General features: G+C 42.4%; 1 protein-coding gene across 2 annotated transcripts; it reads right to left on the bottom strand.

Moving 5' to 3' along the window:
• Window positions 1-3,470: 3,470 nt before the first annotated feature.
• On the bottom strand, window positions 3,471-13,057 carry LOC144020964 (uncharacterized). 2 transcript variants are annotated; one of them, XR_013284010.1, is made up of 3 exons: window positions 6,225-13,057; window positions 4,068-4,196; window positions 3,471-3,726 (listed from the first exon to the last, which is right to left on the bottom strand). XR_013284010.1 is itself a non-coding variant. In XM_077524897.1 (2 exons), exon 2 carries the CDS (start codon window positions 12,415-12,417, stop codon window positions 6,511-6,513), a length of 5,907 nt encoding a protein of 1,968 aa, XP_077381023.1. In that variant the 5' UTR covers window positions 12,418-12,664; window positions 12,847-13,057; the 3' UTR covers window positions 5,990-6,510. The 2 variants fall into 2 exon arrangements, 1 of the variants encoding a protein (XP_077381023.1); XM_077524897.1 differs by lacking the exons at window positions 3,471-3,726; window positions 4,068-4,196 and having other exon boundaries at window positions 5,990-12,664; window positions 12,847-13,057.
• Window positions 13,058-14,159: the final 1,102 nt, after the last annotated feature.

Below are 14,159 nucleotides of genomic sequence, written 5' to 3' on the forward strand. Positions count from 1 at the left end.
ACCAAATTCAATATAAGAACAAACAAATTCTGCATCTATGCTTGCAAACTGACTATTGCAAAAGAGCTGATGCAAATTATGCAATTATTAGGCAAGGCAAGGCAAGTTTATTTGTATAGCACATTTCATACACAAGGCAACTCAATGTGCTTTACACAAGGAAAGACAACACATAAGCATCAACAAACAGTATTTAACATTCAGAGGGAGAAAAATAAATAAAAATAGGTTACAAAATTTACTAAAAAGAACATACAATAACAATCTTAAAACATTATTCAACAATCTTTAAAACATTTAACATAAGGAAGTTTAAAATAATAAAAAAAAACACTTAATTAAAGCTGTTTAAAAGTCCCTAATCAAAGGTATAAGAAAAAAGCAAAGTTTTTAACCTGGATTTAAAAGCATTTACACTCGGGGCTGACTTCACTTCTGTTGGTAGCCTATTCCATCTGTGTGCAGCATAATAGCTAAATGCAGCTTCACCATGTTTGCTTCGAACTCTGGGTTCCACTAGTTGGCCCAAGTCTGTAGATCTCAGAGCCCTGCTGGGTTTGTACTCAATCAGCATTTCTTGGATATATTCAGGACCCAAACCATTTAGTGATTTATAGACGAGTAGCAGAACTTTAAAATCGATTCTACAGCTGACAGGGAGCCAGTGTAAATCCTTAAGTACTGGAGTAATATGTTCTGATCGCTTTGTTTTGGTCAGAACTCGAGCTGCAGCGTTCTGAATGAGCTGCAATTGTCTCATGTTCTTTTGAGAGAGTCCAGTCAGAAGACCGTTACATTACATTATTAAGCAATACTTCAAAAGACTGACTGCGACTTTTGAGTGCTTGTGAAGTGGATGAAATGGAAAAAGTCAGGACTTACACTTTAAAAACAGTTGAGTCAATAATAACCCAACTATGGGTAAAAATATGGACTGATCCTCTACTTGGGTCAATTTAATCCAACTTTTCAAAAAAAAAAAAAAAAATAAAAAAAGGTCCATATAATAAAAAGCAACCCATAAAGTTTTGTCAGATCTTCTACTCGGGTTAATTTGACCCAAATTTGGGTTAAAAAAACATTGGTCATTTTGTATAAAACAGTCCAGAAAGATGAGTCAGATCATCTAATTGGGTCAATTTAACCAAATTGTTGGGGTTCTTTTCAAAATGAATGAATGAATGAATGAATAAATAAATAAATAAATAAATAAATAAATAAATAAATAAATAAATAAAAGTCATTTTGTATAAAACAACCAGAAAGTATGGTCAAATTGGCCCATAAAGTGCATCAGTGCATAATTGATCTAATTAGGTTACTTTTGACCCAACTTTGATAGCTTTGTTGTATGGAAGCATTATTTACATTATCCGAGACAACATTCTTGTCTCCTAAGAAGCTGTCACACCTGCTCAGTAAGCGCAAAAAAAGAAAAAAAAAGAAAAGAAAAAGAAAAAAAAAAGGCCACTCAGAATATGACATTTACATTGAGCAAATCATACTTTTGCAAACTACATTTACATTCATTTACCGATAGTTTATTTAAAAGTTGTGGAAGCATCGTGGGGAAAAACTTACTGAGATTAAGTATGTTGAAAGCACTATCTACTGCAAAAGTCATCCTACCAATGTCTACACTTTAAAAATGGAGAGTGACATTTACTTGAAAAAACCTAGTAAAGGTTGATATACTCAGAAATTCTAAGTACATTTTACCAGGAAAACTTTACTAGATTTTTTTTCAAGTGTCAAGTGTCGGGAACGTGTGAGCTCATCTTCATCAGTCTGCAGCCGGCCTCACTTCATAGACGGAAAGAAATAATAATCTCCAAAACACAAGCAATCCATTCATTTAACCAAACTGGCAAATAATAGAGATAGCAGAGTCTGTACGGAATGAATGGTTTCGCAAGATCATTCTGGCCTGACCTGTTTTGGCACTGCTGAAATGCACACGTCCATGAACATGAATCAACAAAAGAAAACATGCTGGTTAAAATAGTGATTGTTGTTTTCTGCACTTCTTCTTCTTCTGTATTTCTATTTTGCAGGTTCTTCCGTACATATTGCAGGTCTGCTTCATGTTGACCACAGTTGTAATCTGGATTTGCAGGCTTCAATCCTCTCCACTAACGCAGAAACACGATGAGCATGGCTGGCCTGTGAAACAACTTTCTTAATTCTATGCTTTTCTTTTAGTAGCTCATTATAGAGATCTTTTGTTCTGTGAGATACTCATGACAAAAATGTCACCCTGCTTGCCTGCTCATGCCACACAACACCCTTTGGTGTCACAATGAGTTAGTTCTTCATGGTAGAAAGTTACTTATGACATGTTAATAGGTGTCAGGAGATGATCTAGGTGTAAAAATTTAACATGTCACATATGGGGGGTGGGGTTTATATCAGAATTGACATGTCGAATTGTGGCTGTCAAACAACTGCTGCTTGCTTTAGAGTCGAGTAAGTGCCACCAAACCGAGTCATTTTGTAATACATTTTATTTGTGCTCTGGGTACTCGAGCTGGAGGAGCACCTCTTGAGTGCCACCTACTGACCTGGCAATCGTTGACCCATCCAGTATGATGTCATACACATTTGAGTCCTTTTTTAGTGGTGAAAATGAAAAGAAAAATTGAGTAATAATATTCAGTAGGAGCCTCAGATGTCAAACGATTAAGTTTGTGATGCTTGATGCAAGATTATTATTTTTTTCTTTTTTCAATGAAACATCCAAATGAATTTTTTTTTTTTTTTGATGTAGGTAGGTTTTTGAATATAGAAGGTGGTCCCCTCACTTTCTTCATCCACGCACAGCTTCATTTGCTGCCCTTAATTATTTTGTGAACATATTTTTTTCTATACAGAGACTTCTGTGAGAGACTTAAGATTTTAGCACCTTTTAAAAAAAATCAAATAAATTTCTTTCGGACATATTATTAACAACAGATTTCACCGACCATCATTTGCAACATCATTCTAGAACATCCAAAGGAAAGGCTGACGGGTTGAAGCCAAGGCTTATTGGTCCCCGTCTCCAGAATTCTTTTAGACGCATCAATCATCAAGCATAATTTGTACATTAATTTGGACTTTTGGTAGAACAATGGTAATAAAAATAGAACATATATAATAGATACACAAATAAAACATTATAATATATTACATATCAAATACAATAATGAAAAAATAAAATAAAAATCTCAGCTATACAGTAATACCACTTTACCATGTTCTTAAAGAGGAACATGCATTAATCAAGTGCACAACTTCCACTGATTTAAAACAGATAATTTCATGTCTAATGGGAAAAAAACAAAACAAAAACAAAACAGTTTACAAATAAGGTATCCATAGCAATCATAGCATGACATGATTCCCTGTCCGATTTTCCGTGTTGTCTCATGTCATAATCATCCTGTTTTCTCCCTGAAACGAAGTTTGGGCTCGAAACTTGAGCAATTTGGAGCAGTGGGCTATGGTGCCTCTTATAGAAGAGAATGGACATGGAGAGTTGGCAGGAATTCCATTTATTCACAGTCTGAGGGACACAGACTAAGGAAATTATTCCAAACGCATGTGAGACACATTTACACGCTTCCCCGTTATGATCCAGTTTCAAGACTTTTTCAACTCCAGCTCCATCTGCTGGCCAGGTCTGTCATGACACTGTGCTTCTTTTTTCTGCCACTGCCTCTTTCTCGTGTTGCCACAGCTGCACACCTGAGAGTGTTGAAAAGTAATACTTTTGAAGAGGTGGTATGAGAAATGTTTGATATAACACAAGTCAAACTATGGGGAAATATATCGAGGCTTCACTGGCAGAAAAGAGTTGTAAACCGTTCTTATTGAATTGTTATTAGGGCCAACATACAATACACCCTGGTCCAAATTCACAGATGATTCTCGTCTAAAGGCCAAGCGGTGTCACTGTCAGGCAAGCTTAAAGAATAACGGCACAGTGACCAATCCTGGCATAGTATGCATCAACACCCCCAGCAGTCCTTCACGGCACGCCCACTCTTCCTCCTCCCAACAAAGGAACGGACAGATTGAATACTCACTGAACTCTGAACAAAAGCTGATTTTGCCTTCAGTCTTCTCAGCTCTTAATTTACTTCTTCTTCAGACACATTCTGCACCTCCTCGAGTCCTCGCTGTGCACACGCAGGCATGCACACTGTGGAGGTTTTCTGCAAAACGACATACTTTCAGTGTCTGTGTGTGTATCGCAGGAAGAGAGTGAAAAGCATGTGTCCACTGTCACTTCAATGACTTTAATTGTTCCACGGTGGGTTCGACTGGGGGTCAAGTTAAAGCTCTCACTTGTTAGACTGGGTGCACACCAATCAACATTTGGGCCACATTTGAGAATTTCCCTTCCCTATAAACTAACAAAGGCCTATTATCAGATGTCTCTAAAAGGTTATATTGAGTGATTATTTTGTGCAGTCTGTTAGAGAGATTATTCCTCCATTGTCTGTTTGGAACACAATGGGATTGCAACCATAATAAACATTTCCAATGGCAAATCCTTACATGTGTACTTGTCAACATCAACACTGACCAACTGTTACTGTGACAAAAAAAAACAACAGAATGACAGCCATTTACTAAACAAGCTGGAGCTTGCGGTGTTGCCAGACACAAAAGCAGCAACATGGTTGTGGTAAGTGAATGTTTGTCTAACACTATCTTACAAGTCATTCACCACAATCTCATTACTACTTCTACTACAAACACTGCTAGGATGATTACTTTTTCTTCTTTGAATGTTCTGGCAGCCTGGATGCTCTCTGCAACCATGCTGCCTCTCACAGGTCAGTCTTGGTACTCCAGCAAATATTTGAATAGCATATTGCGCAGCCGCACAGGGCGACATTGTTGGGCAGGTGTATGTCATTAAGGCGCCCTTAAAGTACAAATATTGCTAAATTAAATGGTTTTCTATGGTGCCACAGCATGACAATAGGAAATTGTGCTCTCCTTGTACATAGGATATGCTTGGAGGATGTGGGATCTAAACCATAAAAAAGTAAGTACGATGGCAAATCAAGCCAAAATTATCATAAAACACCTTTTATCGCACTAAGTCAAGGCTCGAAATAGGCGGTCTCGCATAGCAATTTTTACATCAAAATATATGCAGAGGTAAATAACCACGATGGAATTCTGTCATTAAAAAAAAAACAAAAAAACGTGTGCTTTTCCAGCTTAATTTAGGCGAAAGTGTCATTTAACTCATTTACTCCCAATAACGTATAAATACGTTTTTTAATGCTCCAAGTGTCCCAAAGACGTATTTATACGTTTTTTATTATTATTATTTTTATGCTAGAGCATGCAGAAGGTTTTGATGCAGCCTCTCAACTGCAAAGAACGGTTGCAAAGGAGATCAATCAGGGCCATGTAGAAAAAAAAGCTCACTTACTTACAATTTTAAATAGATTTGCGAAAACTGATGAAACTTAGCTCTCTTCTAATGCTAATTGCTGCAAAACAATTTTTTTTCCTGATGAAAGAAGAGACTTTAATCTTTCTTTTGATAGGTTTCATGCTTTTATAGCAATTGAACACAATATTCTGTGGGCCTTGCAAAATCAGTCAAAATCCAGTAAAACAGCCGGGAGCGAATGGGATTGCTTCTGTGAAAATTGCTGGGAGTGAATGAGTTAAATGAAATGTTGTTGCTGCACCTCATCACAAATAAACCATTGACAGCTGGAACGTGTCAAGACTTTTATTTTGTAAGTGCCGTGGGAAGTAAATGAATCTTTACGACGTGTTTCAGAACGATGTGCATGGCCGCTGTGGGGGGAAAAAAATCGCTCACGCAACTTTAAACGCACTCATTAAAATTGCCAAGCTAACAAACACGCACTCGACCACGAACAAAACAAGTAAGGTATTCTGTCCTCAATGTGTGTGCCCAACACAAATTGACAGATAGCGAACAGTCAAAGTGGAAAAAATGAAGAGGCTGGAGTAAGTTTTCGTTTTACTGTTGTCTTCAACATTTCTACTTTGTATTCTGTAAAACTGAAACGATATAAACATACAATACAGTGTTATGCCACTCAAATATACATGCATAAACAATAATAATAATGACGATACAAAGCTGTGGACAAACTGCAACATAACTGGTGCCGGCTACGCAAACAAAATATCAAATGCCCTTTATAAATGAAACCAACACCAAAGGAAAAAGATAAACTCACAGGCGATGCTCCTCTGTGGCACAAGCAACACAGGAAGTCGTGAAAATGTCGCCAGCACGCAAACCAGTGAGTGATCTGCACACGGCCCACTACCAACCAAGACGTCATATGATCACCCACCGGAACACGGCTGAAATCAACCGAAAAACAACCACGCGAAAACGCCTGCAGAGGGCGCCAAAGAGACACAAACTCGGCAGGTCCAACAGGTCATGACACTCCCTGCCTGGTATGATAAAATACCACTATCTGTAAACACAAACACAAAATGAAATAGCTAACTGTGTCACATGTCTTCCGCACTCTTCAGAAGAATCGTCTCGGAGACTGGCCTCAAGAAAGTCTTTGCTGACCCAGATCTCGTAACTTTGAGTTCGACCTTCCGGATTTTCCCATCCCGATCAGGGAACGTTTTTATGACGAGAGCCATCGGCCACTCATTTCGCTTCACCTGGCTGTCTTTCAGCAGGACCAAGTCGCCTTCATTCAAATTAGGATGAATGTCCTGCCACTTGCCACGGCTTTGAAGTGTTGGCAGGTATTCGCGTCTCCATCTATTCCAAAAGATGTTGGCCAGGTGTTGTACCTGTCTCCATTGCTGGCGATGGAGGTCTTTGCTGTCGAAGGTTCTTGGAGGAGGAGGATAAGTACACACCTTCTGTGTCAGGAGTGAAGCAGGTGTCAGAAGAAAAGGTGAGTCCGGGTCCGAAGAGATTGGCACAAGCGGTCTGGCATTAATGATCGCCACAATCTCTGCCATCAAGGTTGACAGCACCTCATGCGAGAGGCGTGAAAGGCCAGTTTGCTTAAGCATGGAATCCAGTATTCGTCGAGAGATGCCAATCATCCGTTCCCAAACTCCCCCCATGTGGGAGGAATGGGGAGGGTTGAAAACCCAAGTGCAGCCTTCATCAGCCAAGTACTTCCTGACATTGGGCTCTTCGGGATTTGTTACGAGCATTTGCAGTTCCTTGCAGGCGCCTGTAAAGTTGGTTCCGCAGTCGGAACGTATTTGTTTCGCAGGTCCACGCAGAGCGAAGAAACGGCGCAAGGCGTTAATGAAACTTGATGTATCCATTGCCTCGATCAACTCTATGTGCACGGCGCGTGTGCTCATGCATGTGAAAAGCACAGCCCATCTTTTGCTGTTAGCCTGACCGCCACGGGTCCGTCTTGTGACGACACTCCAAGGACCGAACACGTCGAGTCCGACGTAGGTGAAGGGTGGCTCGGAGCTCAGGCGATCAGGAGGCAGATCTGCCATCTTTTGCTTGACAGTTCTTCCACGAAGCTTGTTACATGTGATGCACTTGCGCAAGGCCCAGTTTATACATCTTCTGGCCCCAACAATCCAGAATCCTGCTGTACGGATAGAGCCTTCTGTAAAGATGCGGCCTTGGTGTCTGACCTTTTCGTGGTAATGCCTGATGAGTAGCATCGCAACGTGGCTGCGGCCTGGGATGACAAGAGGCAGCTTTTCTCTTGTGTCAAGTGCAGACTGGTTGAGCCTGCCACCAATTCTTAGAAGACCATCATCATCGACATAAGGATTCAGTTTCCTCAGTGAACTGTCTTTTGAAATGTTCTTACTGGCAGCCAAGCAAGAGAATTCTTTTCTGTAGTTTTCTTCTTGCACACACTTGATGATAAGCATTTCTGCTTTGAACAACTCTTCTGCTGTATGAAGCTTCTTGCAATGATGCCAACCGCTACAATCTTGAAGTTGGGTTTTAGAGGCACTGCGTCTCGACTGAGTTATGTGTGTCAAGAATGTAATGGCTCGCACCAGTGACTTCCAGGATGAGAACCGCTCGAATCGATGAGAGCCCAGAGTAGCTGGAAGAACAGACAGTGTAGTAGCATGAGAACGCACCTCTGTATCCAGATCTGGAGTAACAAGGTGGTAAGGCTCCTCTTCTGAAGTAGACACGTCTTCAGGAAGGGACAGGAAATGAGGCCCGGTGAGCCAGGTTGTGTCAGCAAGCTCAGCTGCAGGTACAGATCGTGTGGCAACATCTGCTGGATTCTTGGTGGTGCAGATGTAGTGCCACTGCTCAGGTTTGGTGGATTTTCTGATTCGCTGTACTCTGTTGGCGACATAGACATAAAACCGTCTGGTCTGGTTGTATATGTATCCCAAAACAACTTTGCTGTCGGTATAAAACTGCATAGTATCTATACTGACATCCAATTCTCTCTCCACCAACTCCGCCATTTCCACTGCCAATACAGCTGCTCCCAGCTCCAATCTCGGGACTGTGTGGGCGGATGCAGGAGCTAGTTTAGCTTTTCCTAGGACAAAGCCAGTGTGACATTTTTCAGTGCTGCTGAACACCTTTAGGTAGGCTACAGCTGCTATGGCTTTAATTGAAGCATCTGAGAAGATGTGGAGTTCCTTCCTGTAGGCGGTGGTAAGAGTACTAGGAGTGTAAGCTCTTGGAATCTTTAGGTTACTCAGACTTTGTAAGGAGCTTTCCCATACTTTCCATTCAGATTTCTTCTCGTCAGGAAGAGGACTGTCCCAGTCGAGCACGTCGCCACTGGTAAGTTCTCGCAGTAGGAATTTCCCTTGAATGATGACTGGCGCAGCAAGTCCAAGAGGGTCGAAAAGACTGTTTACAGTAGCTAGAATGCCTCTCCGTGTGAATGGTTTCTCTGCAGTTTCCACTCTGAATGTAAAGAGGTCAAGTTTGAGGTCCCAGCTAAGCCCGAGGCTGCGTTGGATGTGGTCTGAACTGTCATCAAAGTCTAAATTCTGTAGACTTTTTGCATGGTCACCTTGAGGAAAGGCTTCCAAGACTTCAGGGTTGTTTGATGCTATCTTATGGAGCCGCAGGTTGGAGATAGCTAGCATCTCTTGTGTCCTCTTAAGCAGGCTGATGGCCTCTGCAGCTGTTGGAAGGGACTTAAGGCCGTCGTCGACATAAAAGTCTCGGTCAACAAAGTGTTTAGCGTCCATGCCGTATTCACTTGCTCCCTGTTGTGCTGCATGACGAAGACCGTAGATGGCTACTGCTGGTGACGGACTGTTGCCGAATACGTGGACTTTCATTCTGTACTCGACGATTTCGTTGCAGGGATTGTTGTCTTTGAACCAGAAGAACCGAAGGAAGTCTCGATGGTCTTCCCTTACGATGAAACTGTGAAACATCTGCTCTATGTCCGCTATCACAGCCACTTGCTCTCTTCGGAAACGCAGCAAGACTCCGAGCAGAGTATTGTTCAAATCTGGACCGGTTAGAAGCACATCGTTCAACGAGATGCCATGGTGTTGCGCACTGGAGTCAAAGACGACCCTGATTTGAGTTGGCTTACGTGGGTGGTATACACCAAAGATGGGTAGATACCATCGTTCGTCTACCTCTGACAAAGTGGGAGCCAGTTCTGCCTGATCACGATCAAAGATTTTTTGCATAAAGTCCAGGAAATGACTCTTCATTTCAGGTTTTTTTGCTAGGGTGCGTTGAAGGGAAGCAAGGCGACTCAGAGCCTGCTCTCGGTTGTCTGGGAGTCGTGGGCGTGGAAACCGGAATGGAAGTGGTGCTACCCAACTGTTGGTGTTGTCCATGAACATCTCTTTATTCATCAGCTCGAGGAACAACCTATCTTCAATGGAGAGGCCCACTTTATCGTCATCTTTGGTCTTTTCAAAGATTGAGTTGCCAAGACCGCCGTCATCAAATGTGTTGCAAAACATTTCTTTCACTTTAAGGTGCTTAGGACATGGGGACAGGAGAGACGGGCGCCCATTTTCAAGCACGTTGGTTCGGAAAGAGGTGACAGACTCTGGCTTGTGTGCTGATCCCAAACAGACATTGCCGATGACAACCCAGCCAAGGTCGAGCCTCTGAGCATAGGGGGCGTTAGGAGGACCGTTGCGATGCTCTCTGACCTTGTGCACCTGAAGGATGTCGCGTCCCAAAAGGAGTAATATTTGAGCATCTGGATCTAGGCATGGGATCTTGTGGGCTATGGACCTCAGATGAGCATGATGCTGTGCAGCTGCAGGTGTTGGGATCTCTGACCGATCATCGGGCATGTGATTACACTCGATGAGTGTGGGAAGCGCCACTTTTGTCATACCATCCAAGGACTCCACCATGAATCCTGTAGCTCGTCTTCCTGAGGTTTCAGTAGTACCTGCGCATGTGCGCAATGTGTATGGTGAGTCCATTCCTTCAATTTGGAAGAGGTTGAAGAATTCTGATCGCACTAATGACTTGTTACTTTGATCGTCTAAAATAACATAGACCTTAATAGCTTTGTCTTGGTGTGCCTTGGAGTAAACTCTCACCAGGCAGATTTTGGAACAAGACCTAGGTTCCTTCCCACTGTCGCACACTTCTGTGCATCTGGATGTGACATCTGACTGACTTGCTTCTCCATTGTTCTCCCCGCCGTGCTCAAACGAGGGGTTGCTGCTCTCCCAACGAGCAGGTCCTGGGTGTAGTGCAGCAATGTGGCTGTCGCTCTGACACTCGGTGCACTTCAAGACCGCTTCACATTTCTTTGCTAGGTGAGTTGTAGAGGAACAACACCTAAAGCAGATGCCGTTCTCCTTTATAAAAGCCTTACGTTCTTCCAGCGGCTTGCTTCGAAAACCTCGACACCTTTTCAGCGGATGGGGTTTTTTATGAATAGGACACTGCTTATCAATGTCATTTGGCTTGCTGTTTGTGCTGTATGACTGTGAAGCTGAGTGTTGTGATGCAACTTCAGTCTTGTGAACAGATACATATTTTTCAAAGTTTCCTGCTTTTCCTTTCGCTTGATCAGGCCTATTTTGAACCGTGGTGGACTTATGGGAACTGCTGGATGGAGCTGCAGTGCTGGTTGGAAGAGTAAAACTGGGGTCGTTTCTTCTCTTTGCTTCATTGCATATGAAATCTGTGAAGAAAGCGAATGGAGGAAAGGATACATTATACTGTTCTTTGTATTGAGAACCCTGAGCTAACCACCTCTCTTGCAGATTGTATGGGAGTTTTTCAACAATGTGTTTAACTCCTCTGGAAGTGTCCAGGTATGAGAGACCAGGTAAGTAGCCTTCAGATTTTGCTGACTCTAACTCCCTTAGTAGGTCTCCAAGCTCCCTGAGCTTTAAAGCGTCCTTGAAATTGATCTTGGGAAAGTTCTCTAACCTCTCAAAAAGAGCCCTCTCGATGACTTCAGGGGAGCCATAACACTCCTCCAAGCGGTTCCATGCCATCTCCAAGCCTACAGCAGGGTTAACGACATGCACAGAACGAATTCTCATGATGTGCTCTGAAGATTGATTTCCTAGCCATTTTGTTAGAAGGTCAAGTTCTTCGCTGGCACTCAAGTTAAGCCCTCCTGTAGCATTCTGGAATGAGGACTTCCAAGCCCAGTAGTTCTCTGGGCGATCATTGAACTTGATGAGGCCTGAGTTCACAAGTTCACGACGCACTAGGTATCTTGTGATATCACTCATATCAGTCCTGTCGTCAATATGTGGCTGTAATGGAGCTCTGCTGTTGTTTGGCCGCGTGAAGGGAGAGCTAGCAGTGGGTTGTCGGTGATCTGCTGGCACTGGCCTTCTGGGTTGCTGTGCTCCGTTGTCGTCTGCCATGTAGCAATGGCGAACCACTGGCGTAGCCCTCTCTGGCTGCCTTGCCGTAGGAACACTAATCTTTGCCAATGTGGGAGAGGTGCTGCTTTCAATTATAGGGTTTTGCTCTTTTTCGTCTGCTTGTACATTTTGTTTGTTGGGTAACAACAAGGATGGTGAATATGGGTCAAGTTTTGGAGGCTCCTCATCACTGAGGTGTAATTTGGAATGTTGTTCAACATAGGCGCGGGTACGCTGCATGGTGGCATGAACAGAGTCGCAGCGAGTCCTGTTGTCCTCTCGAGCTTCCGCTTCTGCTGCTGCTTCGAAGACTTCAGCTTCTGCCAAAGCTGCAGCTATTTCTTTCTCATGTTGTAAAGTTGTCAGTTGTGCAGCTAGACGAGCCTCTGCTAATTTTAATTCTGCTTCTCGCTGGATGAAGGGAGCACTTGCACGTGCCGCTTCAACTTTAGCCCGGGCTCTGGCTGCTGCCCTGCTTGCTGAGGAGGAAGTTGAGGAGGTGGAGAAAGAATACTGGGATTTTGCTTTGGGAGAAGTGAGCTTTCCTGTTGAAAAATCATCTCCGATGGGTAATTGTTCCTGTCCAGCTTCACTTGCATGTGACATTGTTGATTGAGTTCCTCCAACAATGAATGTGAACAATTTTCTTTATAGCTTTGATCTTAAACAGTATTTCCCTTTCCTTGATGCTGTAGTGTCGTTGTGAAGTCGCCTTTTTACTATTCTGTCCTCAATGTGTGTGCCCAACACAAATTGACAGATAGCGAACAGTCAAAGTGGAAAAAATGAAGAGGCTGGAGTAAGTTTTCGTTTTACTGTTGTCTTCAACATTTCTACTTTGTATTCTGTAAAACTGAAACGATATAAACATACAATACAGTGTTATGCCACTCAAATATACATGCATAAACAATAATAATAATGACGATACAAAGCTGTGGACAAACTGCAACATAACTGGTGCCGGCTACGCAAACAAAATATCAAATGCCCTTTATAAATGAAACCAACACCAAAGGAAAAAGATAAACTCACAGGCGATGCTCCTCTGTGGCACAAGCAACACAGGAAGTCGTGAAAATGTCGCCAGCACGCAAACCAGTGAGTGATCTGCACACGGCCCACTACCAACCAAGACGTCATATGATCACCCACCGGAACACGGCTGAAATCAACCGAAAAACAACCACGCGAAAACGCCTGCAGAGGGCGCCAAAGAGACACAAACTCGGCAGGTCCAACAGGTCATGACATAAGGGTTCCACTCAAGCTAGGAACGTCACTGACATAAGTGCAGTAAAGACCCATCGACCTCGTCATGTGTGGTGGTTGAACTTTAAATCATTACATTTCAAACAATAATCTAAAACGGAAAACAAAGACCCCACACACCAGTTCCTCTTCTTCAGTTTTCTTGGTCTGCCTGCATTTGATGATCTTCCACTAGAGGAGGCTGTGTAATAGTAAAAGTCACCTCGGGTGTTGCGGAATCTGATCTCATGAAGGGTGTGGCACTGTTGGGATGAGATGATGTGTTTGTCAAGTCAAATAAAAGCATCTGGAGGAAATATCAATACTTTAGCTTAACCTTTTGATGTTAGGATATTGTCTTTTATTTTATTTTTATTTTTTTATTTATTTTTTATCTCGCTATGCCAAGTTGCAATGTTAGCGACAACAGGAAGAAGAGATCCAAAGTAAATATTACTTCTGTGGAACAAGTTGTAGGTATAACAACCAGAAACATAGTCCACTTTTATTTTATAAAAATATTGTAATTAGGTCTGTTATGTAAGGCCCTGACTCCTCATTAATCTTTTTTTTTTTTTTTTAAATGATTATTAAAATACTGAATGATTCAAGGTAAGATATCTATTGAGACAAACACACAACTGTGTTCATACCTAAATTAAAACAGATGACAGTTATGAGCACTTGTCATGCTGGTGAATGTTTAACACACATACCGTAGAGCACGCACACACTATGCACATGTCAATAACTGTGTGTGCTGGACTTTTAGCATAGATGTTCCATGCTGGGAAGATATTGCACAGCGCAGTCCGAATAGTTGAACAGGATGTGATAATGCCTGCGGTGGGGTGTGGCGTGTGGTACGTTGACAGCAGGCTCCGAGGAGTGTGCAGAAATGTATTGCTATGATTCATTGTGGATCCGACAGAGACCTGCTAACGCTGCTGTGTGGGGAGACGTGTTGGAGAGATGCAAGCATGCAACAATTCACATGACTGAGAAAATCTGGTGAAAAATAGTCTCATGAATAAATAGAAGACAATGACTCAAAGAGTGAACATTACCCTACATTCATATGAAAGGGACAATGTTGA

The sequence above is a fragment of the Festucalex cinctus genome, chromosome 6 (assembly GCF_051991245.1).
Source record: "Festucalex cinctus isolate MCC-2025b chromosome 6, RoL_Fcin_1.0, whole genome shotgun sequence".
NCBI classification, from domain to species: domain Eukaryota; kingdom Metazoa; phylum Chordata; class Actinopteri; order Syngnathiformes; family Syngnathidae; genus Festucalex; species Festucalex cinctus.